This window comes from Symsagittifera roscoffensis, chromosome 3 (assembly GCF_963678635.1).
Source record: "Symsagittifera roscoffensis chromosome 3, txSymRosc1.1, whole genome shotgun sequence".
NCBI classification, from domain to species: Eukaryota; Metazoa; Xenacoelomorpha; order Acoela; family Convolutidae; genus Symsagittifera; species Symsagittifera roscoffensis.
In genome coordinates, this window is record NC_087064.1 from 36,352,207 (window position 1) to 36,374,632 (window position 22,426).

Genomic DNA, 22,426 nt, shown 5'->3' on the forward strand with positions numbered 1-22,426 from the left:
CGCACTGGCAACATGTCCGGCCCTCGCATTACGGAGTTGAATGCTAAAATTGCCAAAGTTGTCAACGTTGACAATCAAAAAAGATGGAGAGAGAAAGTCAGTAGCATCTCCATCCGCACCAAGCCGGCACGAATAGGGAAATTTGTCAAGCAAATCAGAGGACAAACCTCCTTTCCCAACAACAATTAGCATTCGTTTCAAGGAAAATCCCAGACCGCATCAAGCAAGCTAAGCAACATGTTTTGCAAGCAGTTCGTCCCTCCCAGCAACAGACCCAAAGGATGCCATAAGCTTCGCAAGATCAGAAGATGAACCGCCAAGCTCTGCCTGGACGACGTCCCAATGATTACACCTGAAGAAGTGCAACATGCTATTAAACGTGACAAGCCCTCAAAAGCAGCTGGTCTTAATGAGATCACCAGCCTGGACCTGAAAAAGCTAGGACCTCTCGCCGTTAAATACTTGTGCAACACCCCTCAACACTGGCATCAGTCCCACAATCTGGAGAAAATCCAATGTCGTCCCTCTTCCCAAACATGGCAAAGACCACTCTGTTGGCAAGAACTGTAGACCCATCAGCCTATTTCGCGCCACCGCCAAAATCATGGAAAGAATCCTCATGCCTCGCATCGAGACCGATTCCGACAGAGCACGTTTACCGCAAGCACCACTCAAGCGAAACAGCCCTTCACCACAATGTCGCCGACATCACGCGCGGTTTCAACCAGAAGAAACCTGCCGACAGAACTATCCTGGTTGCGCTTGATCTCCTTGCTGCCTTTGATACGGTGGATCCCAGTTGCCTCGCCGAGCGAGTTCTGTTCAACCCAGCGCCGAACAGTATCAAACGCTGGATGAATAACTCTTTTCAAGACAGACAAGCAAGAGTTAATTTTCGCGGGAAAAGCTAGAAGCCTCGCAAAAAAAGAGCCGATATTGTTGGAGGCGGTGTCGTGTCGCCCACATTGTTCAACCTGTACATGTTCGACTTCCCAGGACCTCCGGAAGGAAAAAAGGTCATCGTCTACGCAGATGATGTGACAATCTAATCTACACGTCGTGTCCTAACCCAGATGACCTCGTTGACGATTATAACAGCTACATCAAAACAGTGTGCAGCTACTTTCAGTCACTGGCTACAACATGCACAGAATAAAGCACTCCGAATAACAACAGGGTGCTACAACTTGACAAACATAGACAATCTACAAAACGAATCATGAGTTCCTCACATCAAAGAATACATGTATATGCTTGCAGAACAAAATGCCGTCACCTGTTACAACCCGAGGCACCCCTGTCACTCACTAACCGACAAACCTCAGCCACAACGACAACGCATGAAACCAGACCTGTTTTACAAAAATGAATACCAGCTACCGAAATGAAAAATCGATGCGAAATATGTAAAAAGGCTACAAAAAACAATATTTACACTGACCGTCAGCGGAAACAGCAGAAACCTCAGACTCTTAGCCTAATTGTTGTGATAAACTTATTAAATAGTTTCAGATCAATGGTACGTACGCGGAGCCGCCGTGGTGGCCCCGATAATCATTCGACTGATACTAGTGACACAACATCTGCCTTCTGTGCCTCGGAAGGCTGCTCACGACCATCAGGTGACGTGGGCTGGATACAATGCGACAACTGTGACACATGGTTTCACAGTGATTGTGTAGGAGTGAGCAAAGAAGCAGCCCCCAACATCGATTTCATATGTGACAACTGCAAAACTGAAATCAACCGAAGCCGCAGACAAATATGCCCTGACTGCAACCGACTCGTCACGGTAAAGGCAAACAAGCAGTTCCACACACATGGTCCCATAAACAACCGATGTCCACGCACCGGAAAGAACACTACTCGCGATACAGACAAACGACATGAGTTAGATTTTGAAAACTTTCAAACAACTGATTTTATTGATTTGTAAACTAAGTTTCAATGTCCTACTGTTAAATTTGTCCCTAAATTCGCACGTGTCAACTTTGCCTCCACGTTTGCTGAATGCATCAAAGAGGTGGTTACTAACCCGGGAAGCAAGGAAGCATGGGGTCGCTATCTGATCATGCCCTCTTGCTGCCTCCGCAAACCTACACGCGCAGGTAAGAAGGTCAGAGCCTCACTTGGAAGCACCATACAGCAACAGATAAATGCTTTCAACAAGGGTGAGTACACTTTGCCATTCCAGTCTCGCAGAAACCAGCAAGCTCTGGGAACAACGACAACTCCAAACTGATTGCTGCCAAACTTGACGAAGGAGATATCAAGGGAGCTGTCAGGTTGGCAGCCAGCGACGATACTTTCTTGCCACCGACTCTTGAGAACAAAACACTGCTCGGTGCGAAACACCCTCCTGCACCCGCAGACGAAGCTACACCCCCATCTAATGACTGTGTTCAACTTCAAGTTAGTCAGTCTGAAGTCAGGAGAGCGGTCATGTCTTTTAACGCAGGTAGTGCTGGTGGACCGACGGGCCTCAGACCACAACACGTGAAAGATGCACTTTGACCATCTGCTAACGAAGCTGGCAACAACCTGCTCTCGCATCTGACAGACAACACAAATTTATTGTTGACAGTCAACATGCCTGCGTTCACCAAGCCTGTCGTCTCCAGTGCTACACTAATCTCTTTGGCCAAGAAATGTGGAGGAATACGCCCGATTGCGATTGGAGACACTTTGCGAAGACTCACTTCCAAATGCATTTCACGGCGCATGCTGGAAAAATTCAAAAATTATTTTTGGCCTTTTCAGCTAGGAGCTGGTGTTAAACACGGGAGTGAGGTGGCGGCCCATGTAGCGCGCGATTTCATTGAATGCGCAGAACGTGATCAAGCCTTTGTCAAAATTGACTTTGCCAACGCCTTCAACAGTGTAAGACGTGATGTCATTTTGAAAGCCATCAATGAACACGTCCCGGAGATCCTTAGCTTTGTGAAACTCTGCTACAAAGAAAGCAGTTTCTTGATATATGGTGCCTTCACCATCAAATCAACAGAAGGGTTTCAGCAAGGCGATCCCTTGGCTACCTTTGGCTTTTGTCTTGTCCTACATCCTGCTTTGCAGAACCTCTTGAGCAAGCTGAAAACTGGATACCTGGATGACGTTGCTTTTGCGGATGAATGGCGCACCACTCTCCATGATCTTCTGAGTATCAAACAAGCATGTGAGAAACTTGGTCTTCTTTTGAATGAGAAGAAGTGCGAGGTGACAGCTTTGGGAGCAGTAAAAAGGAGATAGAAAGAGCTTTTCGTGAGACATTTCCCACTATTCAATGCGTTGATGCCGAAGACAGCACACTTCTTGGGGCTGGTCTAGGCACTAGGTCGATTCGAGCAGAGTTAGTGGACAGACTTGCGAAACTCAAGACACTCCTGCAGCGAACAGCTTCTTTACCATGTCAAACCGCTTTCTTTCTCATTAAAAACTGTTTCTTAGTCCCTAAACTTATGTATGTCCTCCGCGCTAGTCCTGCCTTTAAACACACAGATTTACTCGACAAAATCGACACACTTGTATGCCTTGAACTTGAGAGAATTTGCTTGCCCACGAAACAAGGAGGGTTTGGTCTTCCAAAAACCAGCACTCTCAGCTCATCAGCTGCTTCTTTTGCTTCCACTGAAAATTTACGGCACCGCCTTGCTCCTGAGATAAGCAATCCTGGTCTTTTAAACGAAGCCGTCGACCACTGGGAGTCTCAACAACCACCGATTTGAAGACTTAACCCCCCAGTGCGCTCAAAAATTTTGGACAAAACCTATCCACGAACAACAATCCGCAAACATTTTGAGCAATTGTACCGACGAAATTTCACTTGCTCGTTATCACAGCTGTCGCGCGGTAGGTTCAGGCGCTTGGCTGGACGTCCTCCCTTCTCGTCCACTGGGTCTGACTTTGTCCGATGATGAGTTCCGTATTTCAGCTGGTCTGCGTCTAGGAGCCCCAGTAACCGCACAACACACGTGCAAATGTGGCTATGTCGCAGCAACAGATGGAAGACACGCACTTGTCTACCCGAAGATCAAGCACAGGTTCATCAGACACTCCAATGGCAACATGATCCTTAAAGATTCTATAAAATCACTCGGCATCAGTTCCACACTAGAACCTATCGGGCTGCTACGCAAAGATGGACGCAGACCAGATGGACACACACTAATGCCATGGCAGCGAGGACGGATCTTGGCATGGGATTTCACATGTATAAGTCGTTTGGCAAACTCTAATCTGCGAATGGGAGTTCTTCCGGGTGCAAATGCAGCTTCCGAGGCCGAAGTCCGCAAAAGAAACCACTATTCAGACCTACCTTCCACTGTAATTTTCGAACCCGTTGCCATGGAAACACTGGGTGGCGCTGGTAGGTCTACTGCAGTTTTCTTGAAAGAAATTGCAAGGCGAATAACAGTCTTAACGGGTGAGAAATTAGCTTTTAAATTTCTCAAACAAAAGCTAGACCTAGCGATTCAGCGCGGGAACGCTGGATGCATCCTTGAGGCAACTAGTTGACACACACCCTTCACTTTACTGCTTCAACTGTAAACTGTGCAGTATATACGCTCTTTTTATTCCTTGTTCAATTTAATTGACTTTGATTCTTGGCAATTTCAAGTTTTCATTAAAATAGCGTTCATTATAGTTTTGTTTGTTTTAGAGGTTGTGCTGAGTTTCAGTCAAAATTCAAAACTAGTGATAGCAGCCTTTTATCAAATTTTTTGATAAAGATGTTTTCATCAACATGTATAGTGAGCTGAACCATATTAATTTTTGCTTTTCTCGCCTCATTTTTTTTATAGTCTGAAAATTTAGCGCCACTTGCTCAGAGAAAACGTCAGTTTTTGGCACACGAAACTTGAGAAATTGGGAAATATCAATTTTCAATTTGTCAAGAGAAAAAATTTGCCAAATGTTTTCCCTACGTTTTCTAACTTTTTCACATATTCGAAAATGTAGAGGTAACTCTAAATTAATTAAGAAACAAAGAAAGGCAGGCAAAGTCGCCAATCATCAGTTCTCTTTGAAAGTATGCGTAACCATCTCCTATGTAGAATTTGAGCCACGGTTTGAAAGGTTATCAGATCTACCGACAAGTAAGTCCGTAAGTAACCTAATAGCCTCACATGATTTGCGCCTTTGACTGCCTTCCTTTGTTTCATAGTCAATTTAGAGTTGCCTCTGCATGATTTTTGCTTTTCAGAAAATGGACGCGCTTTTGCCGTATGAATATGAAATCATCGAGCAGGCGCTCTCGGAAGATTCACTGAATATTGTTGCACGAGGGCTGTGCATTGAAAGGATCTTCTCTCACCTTTTGAAAGCTTTCTGTGTGCGAACAAATCTAGTTATTGTAGTAAATGCTACTAAAGAAGACACTGCTTGCTTTCAAGAGCATTTGTCTGATGCTGATGCATTACCAAGATCTCTAACGACTGAGACGACCAGTTCGGTGACTGAAAGAGTTAAAATTTACAAAACCGGAGGAGTGCTCTTCGTCACTTCGAGAATCTTGATATTGGATTTTCTAACGAACAGAATTCCAGTTGAATTTCTAACCGCATTGTTCATATACCGCGCAGAGCGTCTTCTTCTGTCGCATCAGGTATTTTTCAATTTCATTGCTTGGATCAACTGCATGTTTTCAGGTTGTTTTATTCTTGTGACTAGGTTATTGCAACCGGGTACTAGACTTGTTAAATTTGAAGATTTATTCCGTCCATGTATGTATATCTTCACTGACATACGGACTCCTAAGAGACCGGTCTAAGCCAACTGACATTTTTTGAGGTTGGAATCCGAATTCCAGACTTAAGGGTGCACAGACCTGTGGGTTTTATCCTGCGAGAGGGAGTGTCTTGGAATCTGAACTAGACTTTTTCCTTAAAAACTTTCAAAAATTTACAACGTTTTAACGATGCAGCGATTAGCCGAAAAACTAAGTGAAAAAAGACAAGAAAGCTATCCAGAATCTATAAACTACATAAGAACTAAAATAATCTTCGCGCTCCTGAGGAGCTCTATACTTTGTATAAGGGGGTGCAGATCGCTACGCGAAGTTCAATTTATCGACAACTCCATAAGCGCTATTGTAGAGGAAGGACGGCTTAGATAAATTAACAGTACGACGATGCATTTAATGCTGATTTATGACTTCAATGCTGATATATATGCATTTTTATATCGCTGGTATGGCCCTATCCAGCTTGTGCACTTACCGTAACTAAACGGAAGGGCCCCTTTTGTAATTTAGTTTTTTTTATATAATTTGAACTTCCTTTATTGTTGAACCTAAACTTCCGCGATCCTTCTCACCTGGTCGAGAGGTAATTCGGGTGCCTGTGCACCTTAAGTCTGGAGTTCGGATTCCGATGGGACCTTGTTTTTACCAATACGTGTGAAATTGATTTTGTAAAGGAAAAATTGAATTTTTGTTCTCGGACGTTGGCTTGTCTGCTCATTTGCTATTGTCTTAATTTCCAAAGATTCGATTTTTAAATATAATGACTTAGCGTCGTTGTGTTATTTGTAAGTATACCACTTCGGATTTTGAAATCCGAGTTTTTAATTTTTTCAAGTTTTTTTCCATTAATTGGTTTTTGTTTTATTGAATTATGCACTTTATTTTGCATAGTTTGAATGGGAAGAATTGAATTTTCTCATTGAGAGTAATGAACGTAGTGAAGACTTATATAGGTCTTGCTGTTTTTTTTGTTTCCTTTTTCAGAAAAAGTCTTAAAAGTCTAATAACTGCATATGTGCATTCACACATATTGATGCGTTTATGTATGCACTAAGTTGAATTCACTTTTTGAATATATCTGCACTTTTTGAATTCAATTGAAATTCACCTGCTGACGGTGACGTAAATGTAAACTACAGATTGATGCATTTATGAATGCGCTTAGGTGTATCTGAACTTTTTGAGTTCAATTGAAATTCAACTGCTAAAAGTGACGTTAATAGCACTCTCCAGATACGAACGTGGAAATGTCGCAAAAAAAAACAAACGATTTCTAGTTTCGAAAGTGGAATTTAGTTTTTAGACATCCAGCGGAATAAAAACTTTAGCTATTGATCCAGTTGGGTTCATGTTATGAAAAAAGCGTCAATGATAAACTGTTCTAGAAACTCAACGAGCTTAAAGGGCATATATTTTTTTCTTTGAAGTTCGAATTGTTTTTCTGAAATTGAATTGCGTCTCGTTTTTATTTGCAGTTAGCAATGTTATGCTTGTTTTGTACCACAAGAATAGCGAAGCTTTGCCTCATTATAAGTATTTTCACTCCGAACTGTGCTTTAAAGTCTTTTGTTAAAAGTGTTTTTTTTTGCTTTGATAGTTTATTTGACAAGAATTACTTGAACTTAACATCAGCTTATTCGTCTCATTTTGCGTCATTTGGAAAGCAACACTATCTTTTCGCGCTTAGAGGGAGAAAGAAAGTATACCTCAATTTTGTCAGATACATGAATATTAACTAATTTTTCTTTCAATGATATTTATAGCTGTTAACTGTATCGAGGTCTTATTATACTGAACGGTAGAGTTCATTTGACAATTGAATGACTGTTTTGATAATGTTATTTTTTCGTCAGTTTGGTTGTATTTTTTTTCGATTAACTGGCATATAAATAGAAGCTCCTCGTGGTACCTCTGTCGCAACCTTTTACGCAATTTGTTTGTGAACTGGATACTTTTTCTGCGCATTATCCTTTTTTTAATTTTTTAATTGAGCGATACATTTCCAGCCATGTTTAAGACAAGCATACATGTTAGGGAGTTATACGGTATCTCTACATGCCTTTGCTACTATATGTTCACATAGCTTACACATATGTAGTGAGTTCAAAGACAACTCGACTTGATTAAACTTTTTCGAATTCAGTTCCGGTGCTTGTCTTATTACCTTAAAACTTAAAAAAAGTTGGTTTCATATCTCAAAATGGCCGCTCTTGAAGATTTTCTTGAACGAAAGTAAAATACCTGCTTGGAGTTGACCTTGAGAACTATATTACACCAGTCTCAAACGAAACAATTCCTTTCCATCCATCGATATTTGATCAGATAAACGGTCAACATATCAAGAAGGCAGCCATGAGAACGCACGGATCGCATGGACCATCTGGCCTCGATGCGAATGAATGGAGACGTATTCTAACACACTTCGGGCAACAATCAGTTGAAATTTCAAAAATAATTGCTAAAATTGCCAAAAAATTGGCCACAGAAGAACTAAATCCAGAACTAATGGAACCATATAACGCATGCAGATTAATACCCTTAGATAAGAATCCAGGGGTAAGACCCATAGGCATAGGAGAAGTTATGCGTAGGATAATAGGGCGAACAATAACTAAATGCCTAAAAAACGAACTCATGTCGCTCGGTTCAAACTACCAACTCTGCCTAGGACAAAAATGTGGCATTGAATATGCGATCCACTCGCTAAGAGATCAATACAGCAAAACTTCCGCCGATGCTGTTTTACTGATAGATGCCGAAAACGCTTTCAACTCGCTGAACCGAAAGCTGGCATTAAAAAACATCGAAAATACCTGCCCTTCCCTTTTAACAGCGATTAAGAACTCCTACTCCAATCCATCTAAACTATTCGTTAACAAAAAACAATCTACTCTCAAGAAGGGACAACCCAGGGGGATCCACTAGCAATGGCCATGTACGGTCTAGCCATATTACCCCTCATAAAACTCTTATCAGTAGACGATGTAACCCAGAAATGGTACGCAGACGACGGAAACGCAGTCGGTAAATTAAGCAATCTACGAACCGTCCTCGATAAAATTGTATCACTGGGTAAATTTTTCGGCTACCACGTGAAAGCATCCAAATGCCAACTCATTGTCAAAGATGAAAAACTCGGTGAAGCTCAGAAAATTTTCGCAAGTACAGGAATCACTATAAAGGCAGGAGCCCGAGTGGTTGGTTCAGTTATAGGAACAGAATCTGAATGTAAAAAGTTCCTCGAATTTCAACAGAATGAGCAAATCAAAATTTTGAAAAAACTAACCAAAATTGCTAAAACCTCCCCTCAAAATGTTTATGCCTGCTATACTAAAGGAGTTCAAGAAAAGCTTTCATTTCTTGCCAGGACAACGCCTAACACTAAGGAAAACTTAGAAATATGTGAAAATATTATCAAAGAACAATTATTACCTAAACTAGTCGGTAAAGACACTTTAAACCCCCAGTTCCGTGAGATATCTTCCTTACCCCTTAAAATGGGCGGACTTAACATCAAGCTGCCATCCGATCATGAAAGCTACCTAGAATGGTCTAAGGAAACATCACTGGTACTGGAATCTCAAGATCCTATTACAGCAGTAACACAGCAAGAAAAAATATGTACGAAAATCAAAAAATTGAAAACTGATAGAACAAATCGAAAAAAGACAAACCTCATTAACTCCTTAAATGAAACAGATAAATACGCAATCGACCTGGCCTCTGAAAAGGGAGCCTCTAACTGGCTCAATGCTCTACCACTGAGCAGATACAACTTCAACCTGAATAAATCAGAGTTCAGAGATGGTATTTACTTAAGATACGGATGGGAACCAACCAAAACCCCACTCACATGTGCATGTGGTGCTGATTTTAACTTGACACATGCGCTTCACTGTGCAAAGGGTGGTTACACACACATAAGACACAATGAAATCAGAGACACATTCGCCAACCTCATGAACGAGGTTTGCCATGACGTCGAGATTGAGCCGAAACTTCAGCCGTTGCAAGGCGAAAGCTTTGTCAACAATTCAACTACAACTGAAGATGAGGCACGACTTGACATTAAGGCAAACGGACTCTGGGGTTCACGATTCAGCCGCGCTTTCTTTGATTGAAAATTTTCAACCCCCATGCCAAAACATCGCGAAAACTGCAGAAGGATGCATACAAATACCACAAAACGCTGAAGAACTCCAAATATCAGCAAAGAATTTTAAACGTAGAGCTTCTGCCCGCTAATTTTTGGATGCACCGGTGGCGCTGCTCCAACAGCCACGCGGACGATGCAGCGATTGGCCGAAAAACTAAGTGAAAAAAGACAAGAAAGCTATCCAGAATCTATAAACTACATAAGAACTAAAATAAGCTTCGCGCTCCTGAGGAGCTCTATACTTTGTATAAGGGGGTGCAGATCGCTACGCAAAGTTCAATTTATCGACAACTCCATAAGCGCTATTGTAGAGGAAGGACGGCTAAGATAAATTAACATTATGACGATGCATTTAATGCTGATTTATGACTTCATTGCTGATATATATGCATTTTTATATCGCTGGTATGGCCCTATCCAGCTTGTGCACTTACCGTAACTAAACGGAAGGGCCCCTTTTGTAATTTAGTTTTTTTTTAATCCAAGCAAGTCAAGTCAATTGCCCATTGTTGACGATCCAACCATTGATGAGCTTAATGAAGATGAAAAGTACGCGAGAAAACGTTTCAACTACTTGCACAAACTGATTGCAGAATTCTCGAGGAATTGGACTTTTGAGTATCTAACCGCTATGCAACAACGCAATAAGAACTGTGTAGAAAAACGAAACTTGAAAACGGGAGATCTAGTATATATAACTGATGATGATAACCCCCCTTTATCATGGCCACTTGAAATCGTGGAAAATGTATATGCCGGAAACAATGATCTAGTGAGGGTAGTGCAAGTTAAAACAGGGAATGGGAAGCTTAGTACACGACGGAATTCAAGACTACGAAAATTGCCGCTGAAAAACGATAAAAGATGAAACAAAAAACTAAAATGATTGATCAGAGATCAACGGAAGCGAAAATGTTGGAGCAAAAAAAGCATGTTTTTAAATGGCAAGATAATTTGTTTACATGTAAATTCAATTAAAAACGCATGTTTTTCATAATTTATTCATTTCTTTTACCCGCAATTTATAGTAACTAAATCACCATTAATTCAATTTTCATACGATACAGTCGCTTTCCAGCTATTGTAAAGTATTCATTCTGACTACGGAAACGATCTCGACAAAAATTATCTGAGGTTGTTTCGTATGACTTAGAGAGACCAATCGAATGACTTGGTCTCTCCTAACAGCAAAATTGCTTCATAATTCAAGTCATGCAAGCTTCAAACATGCTCTGTTAACGCATCCATGGTTAAATTTTTTGTCATGAACGTGGATCCCCAAAACCCTGCCCTTTCGAAACTTATCGGTAACTACAATTCAGTCTTCTAAAACAATGCAGACTACTGACTCGCGAGCTACGGTTAAGGTCTTACAGAAAAATGAAAGTATGTCCACTAATTCTTTGATGTAATGACACGTTAGTGATGTTTTTTGTTTCAAACGACAGCGATACAAAGATTATGTTCAAAAGGAATAGAGCCTCTCGCAAAAAAGCAGGAAAAATCGACAGTGATATCATCATTGTGTCTCCGAAACCTGCATCTGCAAGTGCATGCAAGAAATCTTTCAAGCAGTCAGGTATTTAATAATTTTTTTTGTTTTGAAATCGTGAAGGTTTTAATTATTAGTTTTGGAGATGAATGTTTTAACCATTTTTGTGTTGATTTTTTAATTTTCAGACTTGGAGATTGAAGAGAAAGAGAAACATCTATATCAAGAAAGTTTGAACATACCAATGATGTGCTCTTATGAGTGCATGCCTGTCGACAATGAAAGCTGAAATTTTGTGCAATCCGTTAACAAGATGTCAATCTTTCCAAAACAAAGCGGAGTCGTTAAACCGATCATGACACCGGCATCTCTTTTTACACAGGCGCGGAAAGACGATTTAAATGAAACGATTGATCCCATAGGATCTGAAAAAGTATCGAAAAGCCAATGGAGAAACTGATCAAAACCTCGGTCTGCCCATTCCTCAATTTGAGGAAAAAACATCAAGGTTTCCTGCAATTTTTCATAACTCTTATTTTTGAATTTTTGAATTTCAAGGCGTTGATAGTCCACATTTTTTTGAAGTTGTAATTCTTCATCTCTCAATTCGAGAAGCGAATTTGTTGCAATAGAACTATTTGCTGATTGCACTCTTGCGTTTTTGGAATGAGTTCCTCGGATGCTGGTTCCTCTCAAGTGGAAGATGGCAAAAACAATGATGCAAACTTATTTGGAGAACGTGATTTGCATAGATTGATTGCACCAGTATCCGATATGGAAATGTTCCGTCAGAATCAAGTAAATTTGGCAAGCGTTTTTGTTGGAAACAATAGTGTTCTAGGCAAAAGTTTCGAGAATTTTGTCTGTTAGAAGAACCAACCCGCAAAAAGAAAGCCGTCTCCCCACTGGCAAAATTGTTAGGAGATTTAATTTATTCTGCGCTTTTTGCTAAAGGCTAATTTTGGTTAGAGTGTTAGACAGCTGTGATAATTTTCCCCCGGCAAGCAACAAAAGACAACAACTGCGGAAGAGTTTACATTCAAATAGGGAAAATTAGAGATTTCCTTTGATGTCTGAAAAGTGAAAATGCAAGCAAGTTCTTTGGTGCTCTGATTGTGTGTTTTCCTTGATTATGTCTGCTTTGTTTTGTTTTTGCACAATTGAATGTTGGCGTTAATTTTTTTCCATAGATAAAGTTGAACTGTGGTCATAGTTTTTCTCCGTTCCAGCGAACCCGTTTCCTGAACATCAACAAGCCCGTTTTGTAGTTAAGGTGTTTTTTAGAGATAATGCCCCTCTCACAGTACATGAAGTCTGCCTTCACGGAAACAGAAAAAATAACTTACATCGCAGTAAAGCAATTATCAGAGAAGCGCGCAGACTGCGAAATTACTATGGAATGCAAAGCTCTGGAATCACATTTTTCGAAAAAAAAGTCAGTTCGTGCACAAATTTGAAAAAGTTTCTCCTTTAAGTTTAATGCAAGAAGTAGATCAGCCGATAACTAGCACAAGCAAAAAGCTGCTCGTAAGTTTTGACTAAGTGGTTAAAACCGGAATGCAGATAGTGAAGGCAGCAAAACATTGTCTACAGCGTGAGAGTCCATTTCATCCTCATGATATATCACCTGGAATGAAAGGTCAATTATCAAAATATTGTATAAATGATGCCATTGTTTTTCAAGTTCTAAGGCATGTAAAGTTTTACTTCTCACCTTTTTCAGCGCGAAGGAATTCCCTGAGTACACAAGACGTTGCCGAATTCTTACAAAGTAGTGAGTAGTTCAGTATTTAAAACATGCGTCCGTAGCAAAGAGAAAAAGGAAGTAGTTTTTCTAAAGATGTGGATACTGGCTTTGATGAGCTGAGCCAACATGGGAAAGATGAATTGACAGCTGAACCAAAGAGCTTGATAGGAACGGGTCCTTTGTTTCTCAATGAGGAATCAGCAAAGTTCGAAGGAGAGGAGCTTCAGGAGTCTGCGATTAAGGATAACAGCGACAGTGAGACCAAAATTGGTAAAAATGAGCTGACTTTGCGTCATTACCTTAACGTTAGTCCGATTCACGATAATCTGACTGCGAAAAATTCATATAAATTCTCATAAAACAATTGATTTGATATGATAAAACAATGTATATGTTGAATTTGTATAAATTTAGATGGGTTAAGTGTGCAAAACTGTTCAAAAGATGAGTTGAAGCAGCTGAAAAGCGGTATAACAATTATTGATGAAGCACTGGGAAGTGCCGGAGACTATCGAAGATTCAAGTCAACAAATACCTGGACCAGTTGAAAGCAATTTGGACAAAAACTGGTGGCATGATAAAAAAGTGGATTATTTTAAACGAGAAATGTGGATAAATGAAAAAGTATCGCTCAGCCGTACTGCATAAATCAACAAAATATTTCTGTTTATCTCTTTGCTTTTAACTTTAATTTGTTCTTTTGTTTCCTGCAATTTTTCATAACTCTTATATTTGATTTTTTGAATTTCAAGGCGTTGATAGTCCACATTTTTTTGAAGTTGTAATTCTTCATCTCTCAATTCGAGAAGCGAATTTGTTGCAATAGAACTATTTGCTGATTGCACTCTTGGGTTTTTGGAATGAGTTCCTCGGATGCTGGTTCCTCTCAAGTGGAAGATGGCAAAAACAATGATGCAAACTTATTTGGAGAACGTGATTTGCATAGATTGATTGCACCAGTATCCGATATGGAAATGTTCCGTCAGAATCAAGTAAATTTGGCAAGCGTTTTTGTTGGAAACAATAGTGTTCTAGGCAAAAGTTTCGAGAAGTTTGTCTGTGAGAAGAACCAACCCGCAAAAAGAAAGCCGTCTCCCCACTGGCAAAATAGTTTGGAGATTTAATTTATTCTGCGCTTTTTGCTTAGGGCTAATTTTGGTTAGAGTGTTAGACAGCTGTGATAATTTTCCCCCGGCAAGCAGCAAAAGACAACAACTGCGGAAGAGTTTACATTCAAATAGGGAAAATTAGAGATTTCCTTTGATGTCTGAAAAGTGAAAATGCAAGCAAGTTCTTTGGTGCTCTGATTGTGTGTTTTCCTTGATTATGTCTGCTTTGTTTTGTTTTTGCACAATTGAATGTTGGCGTTAATTTTTTTTCCGTAGATAAAGTTGAACTGTGGTCATAGTTTTTCTCCGTTCCAGCGAACCCGTTTCCTGAACAACAACAAGCCCGTTTTGTAGTTAAGGTGTTTTTTAGAGATAATGCCCCTCTCACAGTACATGAAGTCTGCCTTCACGGAAACCGAGAAAATAACTTACATCGCATTAAAGCAATTATCAGAGAAGCGCGCAGACTGCGAAATTACTATGGAATGCAAAGCTCTGGAATCACATTTTTCGAAAAAAAAGTCAGTTCGTGCACAAATTTGAAAAAGTTTCTCCTTTAAGTTTAATGCAAGAAGTAGATCAGCCGATAACTAGCACAAGCAAAAAGCTGCTCGTAAGTTTTGACTAAGTGGTTAAAACCGGAATGCAGATAGTGAAGGCAGCAAAACATTGTCTACAGCGTGAGAGTCCATTTCATCCTCATGATATATCAGCTGGAATGAAAGGTCAATTATCAAAATATTGTATAAATGATGCCATTATTTTTCAAGTTCTAAGGCATGTAAAGTCTTACTTCTCACCTTTTTCATCGCGAAGGAATCCCCTGAGTACACAAGACGTTGCCGAATTCTTACAAAGTAGTGAGTAGTTAAGTATATAAAACATGCGTCCGTAGCAAAGAGAAAAAGGAAGTAGTTTTTCGAAAGATGTGGATACTGGCTTTGATGAGCTGAGCCAACATGGGAAAGATGAATTGACAGCTGAACCAAAGAGCTTGATAGGAACGGGTCCTTTGTTTCTCAATGAGGAATCAGCAAAGTTCGAAGGAGAGGAGCTTCAGGAGTCTGCGATTAAGGATAACAGCGACAGTGAGACCAAAATTGGTAAAAATGAGCTGACTTTGCGTCATTACCTTAACGTTAGTCCGATTCACGATAATCTGACTGCGAAAAATTCATATAAATTCTCATAAAACAATTGATTTGATATGATAAAACAATGTATATGTTGAATTTGTATAAATTTAGATGGGTTAAGTGTGCAAAACTGTTCAAAAGATGAGTTGAAGCAGCTGAAAAGCGGTATAACAATTATTGATGAAGCACTGTGGGAAGTGCCGGAGACTATCGAAGATTCAAGTCAACAAATACCTGGACCAGTTGAAAGCAATTTGGACGAAAACTGGTGGCATGATAAAAAACTGGTTTATTTTAAACGAGAAATCTGGATAAATGAAAAAGTATCGCTCAGCCGTACTGCATAAATCGACAAAATATTTCTGTTTATCTCTTTGCTTTTAACTTTAATTTGTTCTTTTGAAATTGGTTCATTTGTTAGCTGTTTTAGTTGATTTTTTGTTACAGATTCATTTGGTGGCAATGTTTGTAGTGAGATTCTGTTTTTTTTTGTCTCGTGGAAAAAAGAGAAAAATTTTTGCAAAGCTTAAAGAAAACCTGGCCAGTCGAAAATAAACCCGATAAGTAATACTTATCAGTATGTTGGTCGTCTCTCTTTTTCTTTGGAAAACAAAATTATTAAATTGCCTTTTGTAGAAGTACTTTCGAAAATACGGCCATGAGCAGCATTGAAAAAGAGACTATTTTTGACAATATTTGCACAAATCACAAAATAACAATTTCTCTGTTGATCAGTATCTAAACTGAATTATTCTAATACAATTGTTCATAAAAGCAACTGATGCGATTATTTGTTTCATAAAGAAAGTCGGCGCGAATTGTACGCGAAAGACTGAGTTCCTTGTATTTCAGCAGTTCTGGGGAGAGCATCTGCAATTCGCAGTCAAACATTCGAAGTATTGCTTGCTACTTCTTGATTAGGTCAGTTTTTCATGACCAGTTTTGTTTTGTCTTTCAATAAAACTAAAAAGTTTTGCTGCTTCACCGATTGTTGCCAGATCAAGGTTGACGGAGCTAAGAAAACGCAAAATCCCTAATGAAACTCCAGGTACTCCTGCTAAAATATAAGACAATTTTTAAATGAGTAAATACTGAAAGACGATTTTTTTGGAACTGAATCGTCTGGCCTTCTTGAAACATCAAAAAAGCTTTCTATGTTTCCAGATAAGTCTATGAAAACACAAAAAGCAAAAAAAAATAGTTTTAGCTTAAATATCTCTATAATTTATAAGAGACTTTTTTGAAATAAATGAACGCTCTGGTTCGAACCGAACTGTTTTATTCAAAGCAGAAAGGCTATTCTAAGAATATTTGTGTATCGTTTTTTTTACTTCTGGAGAAATTGAGAGGTTGAAGTACGCGCGTTTCAACCAAGATTCACTGCGATCCGATGTGTTTGAAAACTTGGAGGACGCTGTTCTGGCAGCCGATGCTAAAGTTGGAAAGCTAAGGGCAGCGCATTATTTGTCCAAAGTCCATCACAGGAAGATACCAGAATTGTCATTCCAGGTTATTTTCCAATGGTTTAAAAAATTTTTGTTATGTTTATTTAAGTTTAATTAACTTTTAAACAGGTACCAAGATGCAATGGTTATATTACGACACTATCACAAACCAGATCTTTTTATAACGTTTACCTGTATTTCGTTGTGGTCAGAAATTCAGAGCTGTCTCGATAGATATCAAACGACGGCATCCAGGCCAGATATTGTTGTGAGGTTTTTTCGACTCAAACTGAAGTCGCTGTTGCACGAATTGTTACGCCAAGGTTTCGTACGTTTAAAATTATTCAATCGTTTTGTTCAAGTCTTTTACTTTTTTAGCGTTCCAGAGATTTTCGGAAAAGTTGTGACTTATATACACGTTATCCAGTACCAAAAACGAGGGTTACCTCATGCTCACATCTTGCTTTTGCTGGCAAATCAAGATCGCCTAAGAAATTCATCCGATATTGACAAATGGGTATCAGCAGAAATCCCCGCACCAGCTTTTTTCTTCACTGAAGAAGACAAACAGCGATAAGCTGAGAACTTACGCAGCATCGTTCTTCGATGCATGATTCAGGGACCTTTTGGGTGGCTAAATCGGAGATCGCCTTGTATGGTTGATGGAAAGTGCAGCAAATACTACCCGAATGCAGCATTTATAATAAATGCAGCGTTTATAATAAAGTCTGCACTCTAAGTTGGCGGCCAGTTTTTTTTTGTATCTAAAAAATCAGCAGAAAGTTGAGTTAAAAGCATTCAGAATTTTGAATTGCTAAAAAGCAACTGGAACTTATACTCTCAATAAATTATTTGCTATCAGTTTGGCTGAAAGCTAAAAAAGCCACTGCTGAATTCTGGCAGAGAAAAGTTGTTTTGGCAGTCATTGAAAATGTTAAGAACAATATTTTGTTCAAAAATGCGTCTCTAGCTGCACCGGGTAGCTAGTTAGACTCAACGGCAGAGTTCAATTGAAAATTGTTTGACCGTTTTGATAATGTTATTTTTTTTTGTCATTTATTGTTGTAATTTTTTTTTCGATTAACTTGCATATAGATAGAAGCTCCCCGTAACTCTGTCGCAACCTTCTACGAAAGTTGCTTGTGAATCGGCTACTTTTTCTGCGCATAATCCATGTATTTGATATTTAATTGAGCGAGACATTTTCTGCTGTGCTTAAGCCAAGCTTACATGATTAGGAGTTATACGGTATATCTGCATGCTTTAGTTACTATTTGTTTACATAGCTTTGTTGTGCACATAGGTTTAAGCGCTTATGCTAGCCTGCAGATTTTCATCTACTATCTATTTTGTGCCTAATCGCATTGTGCTTATATAAGCATGCATCTTAGATTTAAATAATGTTTTGCAATTTTCTATTCCAATTTTCTAGGTCGTTTTTGGAAACTAAAATTTAGGCAATTTTGAGTTTTTCATGTGTTGGGTTGTGACGCTTGTTTTAAAGTATTTTCATTTTCGGAGATTGTTATTAATACTTAGGATTTTGTGCTTCAGTTTTTGTTTTGGAAGCTGAAGGCCCTCTTGATTTTGTTTAGTGGTACTGCTGCATGGGCTCAGTCCGGCGTGCTTGGTCTCAACAGCCTGCACCCTGCTCTGCATGTGTTATGGAGGCTATAGGTAGTCTTGTTTTTTATTCAAGCTTTAAGTTGAAAAAAGCTTTGCAGTCTTTTTCTCAAACTGCTTTTTTTCTGCAGTCTTTGCAGTTTCGTTTTCAGATTTTTGCCATTTTTCAAGTTATTTTTCAATATATGTTGCACTCTTTTTTTTGAAAAAAGCTTGGCAGCCATATTATCCTTTAAAAATTAAATAAAAAACCAATTATTTGTTACATTCTTCTATTCCACAAACATCTACTCGGTGTTTTCTCTGTTTCAAGTTATTTTAATAAAGTCACTTATCTGAGCTGTTCAAGAAGTTCAATTGAAAAAAAAAAAAGTTTTTCCGAATCCTGGTTGGTGTCTTGTTAATCATCATATGTATCGGTGATTCAGCTTTGTCTCCCGGTTATTGTTTTGACCTATACTAACGACGCCCTGTATTTTTTTCTTTTTGATTGAAAATTGGTTTTCGCATTTCCGATAAATAAATTCAACCAAGTTTTGATAAGTCATCTTATTTTATTTTGATCTCAATTTTTGGGTACGTTTAATGTCTAAGTCACTATTTGAATTCTATTTCAAGTTTTTCCTGCTCGGAAAGATGATTTTTTGAAGTTATAATTGCAACCTTTCGAAAAAAGTAAAGTAGTTTTTAAACTGTTTCATATCTTTTCGTTTGACTAATTTAACACATTGGTATCAGTATTTTGAGCTATGTAAGAGTGCTTGTCTCGAGGTTTTTGTTAGGGCTTTTTTGATTGTAGAGCAGTTTTTGTTCGAAATCACAAAATCATTTTCACTGATGGATTTTTTTTCAAATGTTTTTCTAGCTTAATATTTAATGAATTGCGATAATCATTTAGTTTGCAGCAATTTCTGCACTGAATCGGGAGTTTTTGTTATTTTATTGGCAGTTACATTGCTAATTCAACTGTAATCTGAACTAAGCGATTTAGGAGGCCTTCATCACTCGCTTGTACCGCCAGAAGAACAGTTCAGGAAGAATATGTGCTTTCAGTGAAGTGCCAACCGCATTTATGGGTACCCACAGTAAGGCTGAACGTGTAATGCGTATGTGCAACCTGAAAAGACTTAACATCTGGCCCCGTTTCCGGAGCTCAATTGCTAAGTGTTTTGACTCGTTGGCTCCGGAAGTGCTGGAGAACCAAACAAAGCTGACTCAAACTATGCTGAAGATTCAGGGGAACATTCTTGAACTTATCAAGGCCTGTTGTAGTGAGATTAAAAGAGAAAACCCTTCATTAGGGGACGAAGAGTTTTCAGTAGACAGTGTTTTGTCGTATGATTTCGAAAGACAAGTGCGAACCATGTTAGATCCAGTCAGTTTTTCTGTGAGTAGAAAGTCGAAGCAGCTCTTGACTGATCTGAAAACATTGCGAAACATTTTGATAAATCTTCTGCAAAGAGACTGCGTGTCCTTTTACCATTTCATAAACGAAATTCGAAAGAATGAAGAGGTCTTCGCAAGCAACACTGGCTGGCTTTTCATGAAAGAGGCGGATAGTTTATTTACTAATGCAAAGCTAAGAGTGTTCGGTTCTGATGCCGATAAAGAAAAGCGAAAAACGCTGGAAGAAAATCCGAAGTGGAGAGCTCTAAAGGAAATCATGAAAGAGATTGACATGGAAAACGAAAAATTGCCAGAGGATCAGAAATCAAAGGGACGAATATTTGTAGGCGTCAGAGACAACAAAACGAGCGAAATGCTACGCCAGTATTTGTACAAAGGGACTCAGTTTTTGGAATATAAACTGAAACAGGCTGAAGAAACAGACGATACGCCTACTGCTTCTAGTCAGGAAAACAAGGATGATTGTAAGCAAAATATTCAATGTGATGTTAAATGTGATAAGTGCATCGTATTTATAATCAGCTGTTAAGCAATTTTTTAATCAATTTTTGTTTGTGGAAGTCACTTGCTTCTCATCAGGCCACGACATAGATCTATTGAAGATCTCACTTAGATTCATGTTTCAGCCTCAAAGAATGAGCTGTCTGCCAAAAACCCGAAGAAAGCCAAAATTCAGACACTGGACAAACAAAGACTTATGTCTGATTTTGTTGCAGATCAGAAGAAAATAGAGGAGGACATTTTGCAAATAATATCGGACGAAGCATTAGTGCAGTGCAACGAAGAACCAATCACCGTGTTCCACTCATATAGATCCTCACACGATTTGATTAGGAACCTCTACCGTCTGTGTCCGCGCTATGTAATCCTGTACGATCCTCAAGTTGATTTTGTCAGGCAAATCGAAGTGTACGCTGCAAGTATTCAGAAACCGATCAAAGTCTATTTCATGGTCTACAAAGACTCCGTTGAAGAGCAGAGTTTCCTCATTTCCTTGCAGAAAGAGAAGCTAGCTTTCGACAAACTAATGCAAGAAAAGGCCTCGATGGGTGCAGTAGACATGGATTCGCATAAACGGGGAACGGTGTCAACTAGGGACCCGTATGAATCAGTGAGCACACGGAAAGCAGGAGGAGCTACTGAAGCAGAGACAGGAGTAGACGAGAACCCACGAGTCATCGTGGATATGCGTAAGCATTTAAATTTACCAAACAGAGTGATAAATTTAAAGCTAACACGTATTGTTGTTCCGACCAATTTTCATCGGTTGAGTCGTATTATATTCTAAATGTTACGTCCCTGCATCGTTCATATCTATGTTCAGGCGAGTTCAGGAGTGATCTGCCTCCCATGTTACACCAGAGGGGTATAGACATTGAGCCAGTGACCTTGGAAGTGGGCGACTATCTGCTGAGTGATGACTTGTGCGTTGAACGGAAGAGCATTGCTGACTTGATTGGTTCTCTCAATTCTGGAAGACTCTATACTCAGGTTACAGAAGTAAAATAAAATATCCTCCAAGTAACTTCAGACATGGGCATATGCAGTAAAAATGGACTTAAATAAATTGGTTAAGGGAACAGTATTTAAAAGTTACGGATCAACTAGATGTTTTCTAAATTAAATGCGCCGGTAAGCACTGGGTTTTGACAGTGGAGAAGGCGCTGGAATAATTTGTTAAATTTTCATCTCAATTACTAGGCTTCTTTTAATAAATCGAAATAGTTGTCTAATTTTAGTTTTGGTGTAATCCAGCCTCCTGGAGTGTCATATGTTTCTAAAACGCAACCTCCAGTATCTCAACAACTTTTAGATTTCTTCACCTGAAGCGATTCAGATTTGTCCTCCTCAATTCAATGAAATATGTTTTTTTTTTTCAGGCGACAGCCATGTGCAGATTGTACAAGAAGCCAATTCTGCTGATTGAGTTTGACCCCTCGAAACCGTTCAACATGTCAGAGAAAGGAAAAATCTCGCAGGACGTTTCATCTAACGACATCCAAACCAGACTGGCTCTTTTAACTGTTCACTTCCCTGCTTTAAAAATTATCTGGTCGGAAGGGGCTCTGCAAACTGCCAATATTTTCGCCGATTTGAAACACAAAAGACCGCAACCTGATGTATCGAAACTACCTGGAATCGAATCTGCAGAATCGTCAATATTTGACGTTTCATTTGACCAAAATTTCAATTTTGCGTCTCGTGATTTGATTAATAAATTGCCTGGATTGACCAGCAAAAGCGAAACTCTGATTTTTGAGAATTTTGAACATTTTCAAGACCTAGCCAATTGCAGTCAGGAGGAAATCAAAGAAAAAACTACGCGCAGTGATGTAGCTGGCAATATTTTTGAGTTTATGAATCACAGCCATAAATCTGCTATTATGGCATCGAAAAATAAAAATGATCACAGAAAAGCCCCAACACGGTTCAGGCCTACGAAGAAATAATTTTGACATCTGAATTGATCTGATTGAATTTGAAATTTGCTTTTTTGTAAATATTTAGATATAATTTATCAAACACATCTATCTCTAACAGGTCTTTTTTAAGTATTGTAAGGCTTTTTAC

At 39.1% G+C, this 22,426-nt stretch overlaps 2 protein-coding genes across 2 annotated transcripts in view; both read left to right on the forward strand.

Annotated features, from left to right (window-relative positions):
* The first annotated feature begins 536 nt into the window (after positions 1–536).
* Positions 537–22,388, forward strand: LOC134841693 (DNA repair endonuclease XPF-like). The gene is made up of 9 exons (XM_063857728.1): positions 537–840; positions 2,195–2,412; positions 2,761–3,172; positions 3,929–4,320; positions 5,201–5,602; positions 19,440–20,319; positions 20,482–21,045; positions 21,180–21,346; positions 21,736–22,388. Exons 1-9 carry the CDS (start codon positions 537–539, stop codon positions 22,303–22,305), a joined length of 3,909 nt encoding a protein of 1,302 aa, XP_063713798.1. The 3' UTR covers positions 22,306–22,388.
* Positions 1,484–22,426, forward strand: part of LOC134841697 (protein wntless homolog B-like) — a 487,665-nt gene continuing 466,722 nt past the window's right edge. The window contains exon 1 of the mRNA XM_063857731.1: positions 1,484–1,504. The gene's annotated coding sequence lies outside the window, so the exon portion shown is untranslated. The remainder of the gene's footprint in view (positions 1,505–22,426) is intronic.